The 18332-nt window shown below is 33.1% G+C and overlaps 1 protein-coding gene across 1 annotated transcript in view; it reads left to right on the forward strand.

Moving 5' to 3' along the window:
• The window catches only part of Dsb (debris buster), a 34161-nt gene that overhangs the window by 1406 nt on the left and 14423 nt on the right, over positions 1-18332 (forward strand). The window contains exon 2 of the mRNA XM_070657454.1: positions 7076-7949. Within this exon, the coding sequence (XP_070513555.1) occupies positions 7769-7949 (181 nt within the window). The 5' untranslated portion in view covers positions 7076-7768. The remainder of the gene's footprint in view (positions 1-7075; positions 7950-18332) is intronic.

The following is an 18332-nucleotide window of genomic DNA, read 5'->3' on the forward strand; positions in this document are numbered from 1 at the left end:
CTGATTTTATATAACGCTAAAAGAATTTTAATAATGTGACCTGGATACATATAACTCGACACACTTAATCTCGCTGCGGACAAATTAGCCGTAATAATTATTCGTATTATGTCGAGAAATCTTCGTCTTGCGATATATGATTTATCGTCCGTAGAAGATTGATTATTAACATGATATTTAAAATAAACGCGTTACTTAATGTTAACGTTAAAATTCCTGCGGCGAAGATTAGACACTGACCGATTTCTCGTGTACCACTTAGAAGCGTCGCGGAAACGAGTCCTTGGAAAATAGAAACTTCGTCCGCAGATTTCAGGTTATCAAATTATATCACAATGACCGATACACGAACATATGTCCAATACCCAAACGCGTATCGGAATTGATTTTTTTTTTACACCAGAATATACGATCGTTTAATTAAATCAGCTTCTTTTTCTCTTTACTGTACTCGAAAATATATTATGCATGCTTATAGATGGTTAGTTAAAAAACTGGAAACTAGCTGAAGAATCCCGGATATGAAATTTTTTACATTTATAAATTTAATATTTCTATTAAAATAGGACCTAATTTACATGTCTGAATCATTGATGCAAAATTTAATATAAAAAGTGAAATCTATACTTTACTAATTACTATCTATTTACTTATTAATTCTTGCATAAATTGTGTGGCAACATATTATTTATGCAATTACTTTTTACAAAATTATTTTTAAAATAATATTTACCGCGATTAGCATGATTAAAATGTTCATTAATTTGTGACTCAATGGCATCGAAAACATATTATCAAATCAAAAAGATACTACTAAAATTATGGGTGTAAATAAATTTTTTATCGCGCTTTTTTATTGCTTTGAGTCTCAGAATACACAAGACACGATAAAATGTTCGAGCTATAAATTAGCTATTAAAAATTTAGACTTACAAATTTTTATAAATTTTTAATTATCCTTTATTAATTGCAGAAAGCTTCTTCTTTTTCTTTTTTTAATCTGAAACGTTTTCGATTCGAACGATTGCACGAGCGAGTTCGAGCGTACGTGTTATATCTTTTTTAAATATAAATTTATTAGACTTGAAATATTGAATTTTATATCTCACTATAACATTTTGCGGTAACGTGAAACGGTTAAAGTACTCTCAGTTGGACTGTTCGGCAATGCGGAACGGGTAATCATTATTTTCCTCTTTACCTTGCATTGCTCATATGTGTCGTTTCGCTATGTCATTATCTGCGCGGCGAGCAAGTCGTTCTCGCAGCGTAACTTGAGGAATCTGCTGAATTTCAGCAAAGCTATTCGACACCGAATATTATTTGCTAATGCATTTGTTATCATATTGTCGATCAGTTCATTGACATTCTCGAAATAATCGAAACGCAATCTAATAAGCAGGCTAATTTCAACGACTCGTTGCATTCGCATTTCGATTCAAGTCGAAGTTTCGGCCAGCGCGAACGGAGATTACTGACATTTAATTAACGAAGGTGTTTTTCACGCCGCTCAAGAAATGGAAAGTCCCTCTTTAAAGGCTGCCACTCTTTTCAAGAATATTGCTTAAGATAATACGGTCGGTATGGATAATTTCGAAATTTGATGAAATCCTGAGAAAGCAATTCGACGTTGGCGAGGCGAAGCTTCGGCGTACGTGCTGGGCGCGATTACCGTGTTATGCCTGCTCAATTTTTCGCAACGGATTTACTCTTAACTATACCAATTTTTATTACGCGTAAATTAAAAAAGATACGACAAACAGTTATCAATACCTTAATGCAAAGAGAAAACCAATGAAAAATTACTGCATCAATTATAAAATATTTTTAATGCATTTGAAAATAAATTGCAAATAAGAAAATATACTTTCTGAGAAAAGACAATATTTTGTTCATTAAAACTTTTTTTTTAATTAAATTAAGGCGACATTTGCCAAAAAAAAAAAATTAATCACAGTAAATTTTATTAACATGAAAAGAAAATAAAGCTTTTCAATAGAAGTCGTGCGATTCATTAAAAATTTAGATAACAAACAACAAAAAGATCATTGCTAATTCAAATCACAAATATGTGTGTTAAAAATAAAAATTAATGAATTTAAAGCGGATGTTAAAAACTTAATCAAAATACCATTTTATTAAATCTTTATTAATGAAACTTTTAAAAAGACGTTGTGACTGTTATCTAAATGCACAATTTGAATGATAATAGTCTTCATTAAACTTCTAATTGGTACATTTACAATTGATAAGACAAAAAGACTTTTTCCTGCTGTTCTAAGACGGCATTATTGACCACAATTATGCCCGGTAATGTTATTCATAAAATGATAATCTAATTAAATTGATTCAAACTATAATTATATATAATCAGGAAACAATCCAATTACGTCTAAATTGCTTGAAGACAAAGTATATCATTGTCCGAAAAGTCGGAATAATAAACAACGTAATAGATGGAAAAAACCTAATAAATTTTTGCTTTAATAAATTAATTTTATTATTAGTTAAGTAATTTCTTTTAAAGTCCCTTTTTTAATTACGATGTGCGCTCGATAACTGAAATTTTTTAACGTGTTTTATTTTATAGTTTTATCGTACACAAACTACAAGATAACGACGTAGGATATAAAAGATAATTTCTTTTTGCTTCATTAACATTAATGAATCTATAATGAAGTTTCGAGATATTTATAGCAAATAAGCAATTTGTTACGTAGAGGTTTTTGTAGCAAGAAGAAAAAGTGTAAAAAGCATCAAGTATGATACGTTTTATCAAAATCTATTTGCATAATCAAATCTATTCTAATAATCGTATAGAGGAAAAAAAATTAAATATTTAATAACAGGTAAAAAAATATTTAATGTTAAAGATATAATTCTTCAATAAAAAGTGTTTTTTTTTTTTTTTTTCTTATTAAAATGCCGAAAAATGAAAAGTGCACAAAAGTATCTTGCGTAACGATCGATAAGCATTCTATTACGTAACTCATAAACCGGGCAAGGACGTTATATATGCTATAAAATAACAATAATAATTTATCGATGTCAAGTTGCGTTTCCTCGATCTTCTGGCGAAAGTCTTGCGAAAAGATCGATTGTTTTGTTGCATGCTCGGCCAAGCAAGTTTGGCGTAATAGAGCGGCGATTGTGGCATCTCACCACACATCACCCCGGGTGGTTTCACTTCTTTCGGTAATGCCGGGAGATCGTGAAAGCTTGATCTAGTTTTAACATCCGCGCGCAATAACAGACGGAAGCGTGTGTCACGCATGCTGCTATCCTCACCAGCATTCGCCAGTGGAAAGGCAGCTATCAAGCTTCTTTCTGGCTATCACAGTCGGAACGATCGTTGCCGTCGTGTTTGAGGTCATTACCATTATTTGTCGATAATGAAAAGAAATAAGTCCGGCAAAAAGAAAGGAAGCGAAAGGTGGAAAAGGAGAACGGTCTGGGACTGCCACCGGAAGAAAAGAAAAAAGAAGGCGGCGAAGGCAGTCCCATTCTGCGAGAGATCAATGAGGCAGAAGCAGGTGCAACGAAAGTAAAGAAATTACGATAGTCCTAGATAAGTCGAATGTGCGCTAGGTGCGTAGAAGACATTCGTGCGAAATCGAAACGCTTTCCTAACACTCGGTGGATCTACCCGACGAAGGTTGAAACCTTAACCCGCGAGATAAGCTCCGCGAAGATTAAGAATTCGCACGCCATGGGCGTTCCCCGAACGTTCAATGAACCTTTTGCGAACACTACAAATTCCACTGGTTTCACTTTCTAGAAATAGATGTTAACATTCTCCTCTAACGCTTAATGAGATACTACCTTGTTCCTTGATCTTTGATCGAAAGTCGCATTGATGATATAGTTCAACGTTGAATATCAGGTGCAACCGATAATAAGATCGATATTAACGCTAGCTCCGGATGGATAATTATCATCGCGATGATAGGCGGAAACGTAGGCTTAATCGTTTACTCGCGGCCACAAACGCTATTCGCCGCAAAGTATCACTGTTTTGTCGTGCAATTGTCGGTTATACGTGACGGCCGTGACGGTATGTTAAACAGCAGAGAAAAACCCATCGCGCTCGAATTTAATGGAACGAATCCGCTGTTTCTTTACGAAATTGTTCGCGCGCGTCTCTTCCTGCGGCATTCAACTTAACAAAGCTCTTTCAAGTTGGTAGTTAAATTAAATGATTATTCCTTTATACCATCTTCAGCTTCGCGGCACAATGTCGATAGTAATTCAAGTAAAAATTGCGATATAATATAAAGATATAGCAACGTAGATAAAATCGAAGTTACCGGACCATTACCGGCATGTTTTCGCTGGACTGCGAAAGCGGCAAGACCAGCCTGAATAATGCACGGGTTTTTGTAACAGCGCATTAAGCAATAAGAGACAGTGGCGCGAAAATCCCGTTCTCGATCGCCCTTGTAGACACGAGACAGAAAGTCCCGGCTAAGTTGCGCTCGCGTATATCATTTTCCGCTCATAAGGTGCGTGCATGGTACGCGATCTTACAGAGAGAAAGAGAAAGAGCAGTGGATTTATGCGAGCGCAGCCGAAACGCTCCGGTAAAATTCGCATTTGCAACAGACGTGCGTGATCATTAATAACCTTTGGAGGCCTTGAAGCAATTGCAACATAAACTCTCCTTTAATTTATTGGGTTTGGTAAACTATAATTCAGGCAGTTTTCTGCGTATTGAGCTTTTTTACATGTAACACACGCCCGACTTGTGTCGAACGTCACGAGATAACGTCCGGTATCGTCATGACGTTTCATTTCGCAAAATATTAAATTTGAACAGCGCGAGAGAAATGTACACATTTTAATGTTAACTTAAGAAAGAAACATTTGCTAACGTCAACACCTATCGTCTCGATGCATTTTCAGAAATCGCTGCTCGTGTTCTTGGAAACTACCTCGGTCATTTATTGAAGATGACGGTTACATCTGCGTCATTATATTTACTTTAAGAATCACTTCTCGAAGAAATGTAATATGTACGCGCTAATGAATTTGCGTGTATTCCGTCGTTTCAATAATTACAAACGAAAGTCTATGTTTCCTTCTTGAAAAAAAAAAAAAAAGAAAAATCTTTCTTCATACCTTACGTTTACATTTTCGTAATTAAGATAATCCGCTAATTAAAAATTAGAAGTCTGAAGAAAAATTACGTTTAATTAATTTTCCTCACCGAGAACAAACAACTTTAATACTTGCTAAAGAATTTGCAGTATAGAGAAAGTGCGCGAAATCAGGTTGTGTATATTTTAAAGGTAATGATGCCTTATGCCCTTAAGGAATATATCTTTATTTCATAATATATATAGTCATACCTGTCAGTTATTCTTACATTTTACCTAACAAATACTTAAATCTTTTGTAATATTGCGATTATGCTTATTTTTTAAATGTATAAAGAAAATCATTTAATAAAGCAAGATTTCTCGATTAATTTATATTCTATTCAAAATTTTTTTTTTATTGATGTTATTTTTTTTAATTGACATATTAATAAACACCTAAACATATTTTGCATCTGATCACGTTTTAGCTCATTAATAATTCGTCTACTTGAGTTACGAATCAGTAATTCTAAATAAATTTATATAAAATTTTGGGAAACAATTTATTTATCGGTGTCGCGTAATATTACCGCGAAACATCAGGCAAATCCTTGGAATTTTAATTGGACTGATTCGAATCTTTTTATCATTGAAATAAGTTGTGCAACGTAGATAACGATCAACGATCGAAATAGTAAAAAGAAGCTTCTGCTTGTGACGCATGTAGATCATATTTCTAGATATTCTCGAGATTGCGTTTGTAAAAATATATATTTAAATACGATACCCGTTTATTGCTACAATTTTTTTACAATATTGACGTAGTACATTTAATCTTTTCTTATTACTGTGATTGCAACAGTCGATCATGGGTGTGTTTTCTAAATAAAACGATCATAATGAATAAAATGGTGGCATTTACGACAATTGCGTACGTCAGCAACTTAATTGCTTAATTGACTGTTTTAGAAGATGTTATTTAATATAACGTGGCATTTATGTGTCGCAGAATTATTAATACTTTATAAATTTTAAACTAAATCGTTAACTATCTGATAGTGATGCAGTGTCTTGTGAAATAAATCATTGGTCTACAGATTAATGAGTTTATCAAACATATTCATGCATTTTTAAATATACAAGGCAAATTTTTAAAACCAACTTTTCTTAGACTAATCACATATTCTTGCATTTAAATACACGTTGCAAATTGTCACGAGGGTAATTATCTCCTGCTTCTCATATTTTCTGTGGAATTCTACCTATTTGCCTGCATTTTTACTGAATTTGATTTATTCTTATGATCTTCGTTATTGTCAGTTGAATTTTTTTTCTTTAACAACTTCTATGACATTTTTAATAGCGGAATTAACTCTTTTTTACGCCAATTCATATTCATTTACTGAATATTTACTGGATAATAATAGTATTGTGTCACATTGTCACGAACAATTAAAATTATAGGTTTCTCTTTGACTATTAAAATAAAGTAATTAGTATTAAAATAATAATTCTAACAAATTATAAAGTGACAAATATAAAATGTAAAATATGGAATGCCCACTTAATAGGATACAAAGCAGATTTAGGACAAAGTTTAAAATATAAGTAATGGCTTTACACGTAATTTAAGGAGATAATTCCAATCCCATTATAGACGTACGGTAATAATAAAATACTGATTATTATTGTCATTTGCAAAAAAAGTTTCAAGTTATTATATTTGCGTAAGAACGTAAAGTCGAAACGATACTTTTTGTAAGATTCTCCGATCGAGCAGCTTTAATATTGACACACGAGTCGCGCCGAAAATAATTTTTCGCGTATGTGCATATTTTCATATTTACGTAATGCGTGGCCCGATGACAAAAGTTACGTCTCAAGGTGCGCGTCGCTGGCTTGCTTTTCGTCGTATTTTTCCTTCGCGATTGGCCCAACCAGTTTCTTTTTCGCCTTCTCCTTTCCCTTTTTAATTTCGATTTGTTTTTGCATTTCAGGCAAAAGCCACGAATGAGGGACCAACGGCGAGACTGAGAGGAGTGAAAGTGAAGCTGGGGGAACGTACGTCTTACCTGGACCAGGTGTGAAAGTGCAGTGCGTAATACGAACGCAGGGTACACGTGGTGTTGGTGGTACCTGTCGAAACCGCGCTATCGACACGACGAGGGATACGCGGACGAGGTAGTGGTGATGATAACGACGATAATGATGACGCAGATGCGTGCTCATCGTGAAAACAATGCCCAATGCAGTGACGGTAGATGATAATGATTACGATGATGAAGATAACGATGCTGATGATGACCTCCAATACACGCAACACTCATTTTGGGTCAACGCGCTTACAGCCGCCAATTAAAGGATTTAGTAATTAGTTAGTCGTCTCTGGTGGATTATCTAATCTTTTTTTTATTCCACTTTCATTCGACGATCGACGGGGTCGTTCATTAGTGGCACGACAGTAATTGACCGTTGAAGACTATTGAGCGTCCGAATAAAAGTGCGATTCTAACGAAGAACTTGCTCAACGAACATTATTTGTAAGAAACATTTTATTTAAATAATGTGATCTACTCGGATCAGTTGGAGCCTTATTAGCGTCATATTGAGTGAGATCGAGTGTTATACCGATAAGTAGTCGCAGAAGAAGATTATTTTTTCCCGGAACGTGACTTAGTCGTGAAACAAAGATGAAGTTCATCGCATCTTTGTTCGGGACGAGATCCCCGAAAGCAATGGGCAGGCAGTACATGAAAGTTGGAAGAAATGCACTATTTGGCGTGACACATGACAACGGTGACAATATTTGTACCGAAAAAGTGCCACGGCCGCTGTCCTTGCTAATCTCCAGGAAAGGAAAGCTAAGGCATGGTAAGTTTTTACCAACTTTTATCTAATCAACTGTTTTAATTAAAGCGAAAACCATATTGCGTTAAAAAATTTCATAACTTCTCTCTACTTTTATCTCGATTTACAGACGCCGTTATTTTTATTTTTTTATTTTATTTTTTTTTATTACATGCTCATTTAATGCATTTTAAGCATTAATTATTTGAACTTAATCTTGAAACGTAAAAGTAATGACAAGGTTTACTCTTGCATAATCCGATTAATCCGTTCTAAATCGCGATTCTTAACTACAATTTGTTGCCGCGACTAATGATAATGCATTATTAGATGCTTGCAGACTCGTGCTGGCAACCAGACCGGAACAATATTACGGCACGAGTAGTAAATTGCCATTGTTCATTCGACACTTTCCTTAATTAGTTATTATTTGAAAAGGTAGACGATTTAGTGCTAATTGATCTCTACGAGGTATTCTGCTTATAATATATCGCTCGAATACGCAAGTCACGTTATTCGTCAAAGGAATAAAGTGCAGTTATGACAAACAGTTTTTGCACGGCAAGGATCGTTGACGTGCATACCGGGTGCTTTGAATATATTTGAATTTATTCACACGTGAATTAAAATTTTTTATAACAATTCAGAATCTTTAAAAATTTATATAACACTAAAATTATAATTAATCCAAAGTCCACTTAAAATTTAGTCAAGTACATAATACACGCCTATACATTTCTAATTTATTAAATATTGTGTAAAAATTAAAGCAAAATACATTATTTCTTAGTTTTTAATATTTAAAATTTTCAAAGTTAATATTAGTTTATTTTTATGCGCGTTTTTGCTCAAGTAATATGTTTTTCCATTTCGCTGAAAAGCAATGGGACTACCTTATGTCGACGATTATTGTTCACGAATAACAGGTATCAAAGTGAGAGCCGCTGTATCAAACCACAACTCTCACCACATTTAAAGAGCGCATAATTAAAGTCGCGCGCAAGGTCGACGAGCTGATTCTTGTTTCAAGACAGTCGAAATATTCTTGTTATCTTGATAAACTAGAGAGAGCTAGCTGATCATTAGATCCGCGATAATCCGTAGCTGTACAGTCGATTAGGGTCGCGATAGCTCGTCATATTTCACATTCAATTCTTGTAAAGCCGCACTAATAAGAAGTATCTAATAAACTTGATCTTTTTGCGTGTAATTTTATTAAGCTTTTTGTATCTATCACGTCATTTTACAGATATTGATCTATTTCTGACGTTCGAACTGTTTATGATGAACTGTGCGACGTGATTATATCAAAGTCTAATTTTTTTTTCTTCTAATAAAAAAATATATTAATATGTTTGCTTTATTAACGTCACAAGATAATGTTATTTTGCAAAATGAGTACGCAGTATTATGTATTATAAAACGCTTTGAAAGTTACGTATGTTTTTTTTTCTTTTTTTTTTCTAATAATTGCATTTTAATAGAAAAAAAAAAAATCTGAAACATTTTGTATCGTAAATTTTATTTATAATTACTGTTTTGCAAGCTATGTGCATTTATTAGAAATTTCAAAATGGTGTTAAAAGGATGCGCATTAGCTTTTTATTATTCCCGCTTACTTCAGTAAAAACATCCAGATTTTTTAAAAACAACTCTCACAGTTTTACTTTTTCTTAATAAAAATTTAATTAGAAACTTCTATTTATAGCTTAATAAAAAAATGTGTATTTGATAAATATGTAACACTTTCTAAAATGTAGAAACATGAAAAAATGACGATGTATCTTTTTTAAAAATTTAGAAAATCAGATAACAATAGGTAACAACATTAACTCCTAAGAAATATATCTAAGTCTTTGTAATTTGCAATTTTATTGTAACATAATATTGCTAATTACATATCAATATTTCGATGAGAGCGGTAATCATATTTAATTATGTTTAATAGTCGGTATAAACTACTAAAACACCGTTATTTCGTTAGCTAAACATTGGATATTAGAATGCGTGATATTTAGTATTGTTTAACATGTCGTTTGTACTTCACAAGCGTTATTTACAATTTAAAATGCTCTAACGCTATATTAAAAAATAATACTGCTAAATGATACTTCCACGATAATATTTTAAGACAGAAAACATTAGTTTCTTTTTAATAATGATACTTGCAAATTGACAAATGTGCGTATTGTAACGATAATGACGATATAAAATGAACAGGAGTAAAAAGAATTAATTAATAATATAACATTATTGATGATACGTCGTTTAAAAGCTTTAAAGCCATTAAAAACTATCTCTAATTGACTATAAATGACACAATAACCAAGATATTAATCATTTAAATCTCGGTGAAAAAAACACAGATTAAATTTCTATTATTCTTCAGATTAAACCTCAGATAAAATTTCTACTTAATAATTTCTTTTTCTGCGGAAAAGAATTCGGCGCGAATCATCGTTAAATAATTCGATAAGAAAGCTAATAGCAGTGAAATATCTTGTATATAACATGTGCACTATGTTAAATACCATGTGCAACATAACGGAGGCCGAAGTGCAGTGGGTCAGTGGAACACGAGTGATAGAGGACAGGTTGCACAGCACAGTTATATACGCATCACTTCGATTAGCTTCACTATCGTCCATTAGTTTATCCTAACGCGTCTTTGTAGAAGCTTATATACTATTATTTTGAGAAACCATAAAAATTAAATTTTCTAGATTGTGATTTTATGAATTTTTCTTTTAAAGTGCACACGATAACATATAATAACATATAATAATATATTATTATATAATTATTTACTTGTACGTACACGTACGCAGATAAAAAAGTAACATGCATACTTATATTACGTCACTGATATGCAGAAACTTTTATTTAAAAAGTTACTGGTTTTATTTAACATATAAAAGAAAAATGATGAAAGTATAGAACTTTGTTCGGCATTAAACTCTCCGGGAATGTTCTATTCGGCGTTGAGATTTCTGAAGCCAAGAAGTAAAAAAGACTTTTTCGCAAGTGAAAATTTCTCTACACACACACTTATATATAAATTTAATTTTTTTTTCTTTTGAGCAAGTGTGCGTTATAAATTTATTTTATAAATATAGTTTTAAATTTTTTAGGTTTTTTTTTTGTTTTTTGTTTAAAGTGTAAAAGGGAGAAAAACATTTCTATATCTTTTTCATGCTATTCCTTTTATATGCCTCTTCCGGACGTTCTCATCCTGTGTCTGGTGCATCTTTCATTCCATGATACCGTTACGTTCCGCAAGAGAATACGAGTTTCTGCTCGTCTTATTTTCACTATGCGCGGCATAAACGGCAGGCTTGACGTGATTTTCACTCATACCTTGCATCACGTGAAATATACACTCTTACGTAATTCAAAACTTGTTGCTATTTTCAAAATTGTTCTTTTTGTAATCTTTTTTCTTTTTTTTTCCTTGTACAAGCAATTTCAGGAAATTATTCTCGCTTAGTAACTTAACCGTTTGGAATTAATAACGAGGTCGCGTGATATATACTAAACTTGAATTAAAGCAAGTCCGAATTGAACTAGACTGATCTTTATTCGGATATTGTAAATGTAAATTATGCAATAATTTCGCTCAAGTGGGCAACTAAAGAAAAACAAGTAAGAAAAAACAGAAAAAAAAAAAGAAGAAAATAGAAAGAGGAAAATAACCGGTTGTGAGCCATTAATGGTTTTTTAATAGATTAAATCGTCAGTATCGCCTGCGAAATCTTCGCATGGCTATTCATTTGCTCATTATATTGAGTGATCAAAAAGGCACAATCATTCGCTGCCGAAAGACTGAGATAAAACTCCGAGATCGACTTTCCGAGCGTACTATACCAATCGAAGACGAGAGGTGAATAAGTTTCTGATTGAAGAACCATGATAAATCGTTCAATGCACCGCCGTGAGCACCTCGCAAATCATTTATCTATTATCGTCATGCACCGTAACGGGGCACATTGACATTACTATGCCACATTCATAGATCCGCGCGGCCGTTGCGGCGGCTATCAACTTTCTAATACACTCGTCCTGCAATGCGTCGGGGCCGTATCATTAAATAGAGCTATGATATACGGATCGGTGTGACTGCGAGCAAAAGCAATATACGTATCGCATTATCGCATCGCGTGCTTGTCCGCGTTATGTCGCGTGAAGAAACGCCGCGGTGTCATCCCTCTTCGTTTCTTTTTATGGGTCACACGCACACGTGACATTTGACATCATATTCTTTAATCTGTTTCCGACGGATGTCGGAACAGCCGATGCCGTTTCGCGCGATAAGAAGCATTCCGCGTACAAGATATCTCCCGCCGTGGCACATTTTGTCTCGCGGTCATTAAAGTTGATTTAAAAAAAAAAAAAAAAAAAAAAGTACGTTATGGACGAGTGAAAATTGAAAGTTTCGCCAAGTAAATTCTGAGCAAATTTCTCTCCGTCTCTCTTTCTCTTAGTGAACCAGATATTCAATACTGGTAATTAGTTAGTCGTTATATTAAATAACCACACCTCGTTGACAAAAAAGTAATCGATGACAAGTTTACATTTATTAAAGAAAAAAGATTATTTTATAATTATTTGAAAAAAGCGTTATTAACGCAATCCGACTGCTATTTGTTTAAATACATCATTGTCATTTTATACTTTTCGCGAGAAAGTGAAAAAATGCCGTGAATATCAAGTTCAAACATAGATTACGATGGGTCACGGCTCCCATTATTATAGAAAATCGCGCTATTTTCTTGTATGGCGGAAGTTATTAACACACTTACATCAGCTAAATTACATCAATCTTCGTAACGAAAGTTAGCATAACTGCAAGAAGGTCGCGGATTGAATTAAGCCATCGCGTATGTAAGGTTATATAAAATAAGAAATAATTTTCTTAAAACAATAAAGAATGTGTGAACAACAATTCATTCAATGATAATAACAAAATTACTTACGTGACGGCTATTTAGACAGAAATAAGATCAAGGATATAAATTTTTAATTGTATATACTAGTTTATTTCTTATGCGTCGGAAAAGTCTTATTATGAGATATGAAATATATGTAAATGCAAATGAATACGTTTATTTCGCAATTATTTTATATTCTTTCTAAATTGCATTTCATTAATTTTAAAATATTCGAAGTTTATACGTGCTTCTGCACATTTGATCATTAAGATCTTTCAATGTAATAAGTGTTTATGCAATTAATACATGTGGTATTACGTCGAACAAGATTTTTCAAACTCAACATTAGAAAACCTTTCATTAAGTTCAGAAAAGCGGAATAGGAAGTTCTTAGGATTGATACCTTAGATACTTTCTACAAGTGGACCACTTGTAAAGAAGCATGCTTTACAAGTGTCTTCTTCCTGATTGGGACGATGTTGTACGATCGAGACTAAACATTTCCAATGAAATGAGGTGATCGAGCCATTTACTACGTTTAACAGAACATCCTACGGCCATTTGCCACTGTCGCAGAACTGTAGAGTTAGATTAATTTTGCAGTTTTATCATAAAGTGACTGCTAATCAATGTTGACCTGGAAATGTTAAGAGAACGTTTCGAAAGGCGTGCTAATTTTCTATGTATTTCCGCACATTCCTTCTCTATTCTTTAGCGGAACGCGTTGTAATAATTTAGAAAATTTTCTTTCTAAACAAAAATTATACTTAATCTTATTTCAGCTTTCTAATTCCTTTCACATGATTATGCTTTCTCGTATTGATAGGCTTTCCACGCGAAATGCGATATCTCCGCCATTGGTAGCGATTCAAGGTCGGCAATTTCGTCAGGGCATTGTACTCACTCGAAAAGTCACGAAGGTTCATGAATTCAACAATGACGAAAGACCAAAGGTTGCAAAAAAAAAAAAAAAGAGAGGTGTCTGCATTAACACGGTCAAGATCGTATGATTTTTACGCGTAGTGTCCTAAGTCAAGTTCAACTTTTTCGATTTTTATATCTTTCCGTAAAATGCAAATCAGTTCCAGCACGGGTTAATTAATTTCAAGTATATAAAAATAGAATATATAATTTGTGATTTAGCCACTATTACTTTATAGAATAATTAGTATATTGCTGCGAATTATTAGAAATTATACATTGAGATTTCAATCTAGAGGTCAAATGAATTAACTGTTAAAACATATAATTCAAAATGCATAGAATCTGAGGCAACTGGGAATAATTTGCTATTAATACTCGATATCGTGCTAATTCGCATTCATTTAAAATAAATGACTAGGAAATAATCTCGCGTCCTTACTGTTATATCTTATAACTATGCTTGGAAAATTTTCGCGCAAGCAAAATAGCGTTCCGTCACTTCTGTTTGACGAGTTTGACGAAGTTGTGACGACAACATTGACGATGACGAGCTTTATAATGCACGTTTGGTTAGCGTTGGTTTCTCATTACAAGGTTAAATGATCTAAATGAAAGAGAATGTCGAAAATTTCTCAAATCATAGGTGAGACAACTTCTTGATACAATCTATTAGAAGATAGCAAGTCATTGCTGTTTGCTGAATCACGCAGTAGCTTTTAACAAGAAGATCAATATTTCGAATGACATAAAACATTTGTTAAATATTATGTATTAACTGAAACGTTACTATTAAGTTAGTTAATAATTGAAAATATCAAATGAAAAACCATGGCGTTTTAGTTTTATTGCGCGTAAAAAAATGTAGTAGTTTAAGAGGCAAAGATGATTCGATCAAGATTCCTACGCATCGAAGTAGGCGTGCGTTCGTTTATGGTGCTAGACGGTGGTAGTTGACCGTGACGTTGAATAACTTATACCTCGTGAAAAATGTTTAAGATTAAGAAATCCACGTGCAACGCTATAAAAAACTGGCCGGAAACTGCAAACAGAGCCAATCATTTTGCGCAATCGCGTTATTGCACAAGCTGTCGTTCTTGTATTAAAAATTCTGCAGAACAATCCGGTATCTTGTCCGTGACAGGCAAATCAACGGATTAACACATTATGCTAACAAGGATATCATACTTAGTTAGCATCTTCATATTTTACTTATTAGCACCTAGATCGTAGATTACTTTGACCTTAAAAACTTTAGACCTTCATGCTTGCGGCTTGTGCTACTCGAATAGTAGGAAACTTATAAGATTGTGCGTTAAAAGGAACACGAGGGTATTTTCAGTACCTATATATTTTCTTTCATCGCAAAAGGATTTGTAATTCATGGCGGCCCTACATTCAATCTGATTGAGACAATTTTATTCCCGCGGAATGCAGTCAGGGTTACAAAATTGCAATTGCCTGAACCGTATACCATGTTATCGAGTTTCATCGTGGCCGTTACAAAGTTGATGAGACAAATGTTATTCACGAAATAAGTTGCCGACGCGAACATATTGGACATGATATAAAGGGGCTAACCACTTGAATGATTTTTAAATTACTTTCACTCATGGCCAGGGCTAGCTTCAGGGCGTGTTGCTCTCCTTGCGAGACAGAAAAAAACTATTGCAAATTATTCATATTAATCTTGATCGAACCTGACAGAACGAGAAATTAATATATTAATTTTTCTCATTCATAATATTTTAATTTAGAAAACGAGAACTGCCTAAGGTTATTGGAACGTATATATGTATAAAAGACCTAAGAGAAAACGTCAATGTCTATATATTGTATAAAAAAAAAAAAAAAAAGAAAAAAATGTATAACGTAGTACAGACTGAATTTAAAAAATAAATATTAGTACCGTCTTTTCTAATTTTTACGTCAGAAATTTACTCGATTCTATACTAATAACATGATTGAGCACTCGTGTAAGACATATCTCTTATATAAAAGAGGACTGGAGAAATTCAGATACGTTCTAAAATAATATTATCCGCAACATATGTATATATAATGATTGATGATTATGCTTAAAGTCCAAGGATTGTATAAATATAGTGAAACCGACCCTGTTCGTGGTCCATTACCAATAGATACCGGCCTACTCTCTCGATACGTAAACGCGTACTTTTCGAATCGGTACCGAGAATGTCTTCGCATCCTCGTGAGGCGTTATGTACAGCGTAATCGTTAGGCAATCGGAATCATGAAATAATAAACCGAAGAGATGCTCAAAATATGTGACTGTTACGTCACACCTTTGGCGCGCAATCATTAATAACAGCGTCACCGTAAGGACGAGGCCAACATATAACGGAAAATCCCATAGTCGGTATTTCCATATTTGAGCAATTCAGAATTAAAAGGTGTTTAAATTTGGCTAAGGAGAAAGAAAGGAAAGGAAGCGAGAGAAAAAGAGACAAAAAAAAAAAAAATAAAAATAAAAAAAAAGTATGAAGATACTGTGCCTCGAAACAAATTAAACTCTAGAATCTTGAATACTATTTTTTAATTTAGGTTGACGAACCATTATAATTTCACACAGATAATTCTCTAGATATTGAATGAATAGATTGAATACGCAATGAATTAAAGTGCTTCGTTACAGGTAATTATACATATGTATTCTACGCAAAATATTCGCTTTGAAAGTGTTCTACGCGAGAAGTGATCGATGGAAAAAACCAATTCGCGTAAACTCATAGCTTTATTCGTAATCTAGGCATTGACGACAATTAATAATGATGACGTAGCTTGAATGAAAATTTCACATTTCGATTTTCGGTTTCAATTACCTTTACTTTAACGTTCTTCGCTCGTCTCTCACTCTTACGCAGTTTAACGCGTTGTAAAAGAATTTATATACCGAATATTATGTCCAATATTAACTTTAATGTGTCACGTATCTTTATTTTTACGTAATTAATTTAATAAATGAATTTAATTAATATCTGCACGTATACAATATTAATTATATTTAAAGGAGCGAGAAGCACTTAAAGTGTCACGTAAGATACATACGTACAAGATACATTTGTAATTTATTGATGAAAGTTATTAAGTGTAAAACAATTTTCTTTAACACAAAAAAAAGCAGAAATAAGTAGCGCGCACCTTGCAATGTCTAAGCATTTGTATATAAATTGAATCTGAATCAAGGACTTGAAAACTTATTTACCTTGATTTGATGTTAAGAAGTTTATAAGAAACTGAGAAAAGTTATACATTTTGCATAAATATTGCAATGAATGCGTGCAATATGTAACTTTTATCAAGTTTATAACTTTTTTCACGTACATTTTATTAATTCGAACCATTTTATGAGAAGAGTAAAAGAAATAAAAAAAATTTTTTCCGCTTTTTATACATTTGGCTTGTAATTTTTAATAATTATAACCATTTATAATTAAACTGCTATTCAAATAACTGTAAAAAAAAAATTTAAAAAATATCCCGAGGCACAGACTATATAACTGCAATGCTACGATTATAGAGCGAAGCGAGACGTCATGTGACGCATATAAATGAGAAAGGAGTTTATAATTTATAGCAAATCAATTTAAATGGGATTAGTTTCCTTGGCCTGTATGTGACAAAAACAACGAATCGCGTACTCAATCTTAGAACTACTGTCTTGGTTGCTTCCTCATATCGATAAAAAGTTTGTTAACATAAAGTCAATCCGGCGAACAACAACGGGTAAAAACAAGAGCGTTTCTAAGAAGAGAACGAAGCCGATAGTTTGTGATAAGACGCAAGTAATCAAGTAATTAAAGCTCTGATTGCTGTCTCATGACGGTTATTTTTTTTCCTTTTGTTATCGGCAACGATCAAGTATCTTCTTGAGATAATGACGCATGTAGGAAATGATATCGCTGGAAGGACTCTCTTTGGACAATTATCGATAATGTGTATAATTATTTAATTGAATAAGGACATCATAAATGTAGTCTAATCGCAAATAAAAACGTCGTAATGTACAAATGAAACTTATTCTGTCTTTCATCAATGTTACAAGGAAATATATTCAGAACAAATACTTTTTCTTGCCAGGCATTCTATTATATGTCATTTAAATAAATTTGAAAATTTTATGTTTCCATATAGAATCTCAAAAAATTTTTGTCAAAACATCTAAACGTACGACTTGCGTGACTGTAATCAATATATAAATACAGCTGGACCGGATGTTGTAAAGAACATTAGTTCGATACGTTGGACATTCTAATTATTAGGAAGACTTAAAAAAAAAAAAAAAGGGTCACATAATTGATTCCGTGGTGTTCTTGAATCGAATTAAAGCGAAGGTCGAGATAATCCTAAAGGTATTATTACAGAAAAATGTGAAAGGTTTTCCTATCAAGATTGTGTTCTTTGCAAAAAAAGAACTCGATTCCGTCTGGATCATAAATTTTGAGCAAAACAATATTCGTTTCAACTTTTTCTTTTCTTATAATATCAAGAAAAAACCAAGTTTATTATCCTGCATTAAAATACGTCTCTAAGAAAG

This window comes from Cardiocondyla obscurior, linkage group LG06, assembly GCF_019399895.1.
Source record: "Cardiocondyla obscurior isolate alpha-2009 linkage group LG06, Cobs3.1, whole genome shotgun sequence".
NCBI lineage: Eukaryota > Metazoa > Arthropoda > Insecta > Hymenoptera > Formicidae > Cardiocondyla > Cardiocondyla obscurior.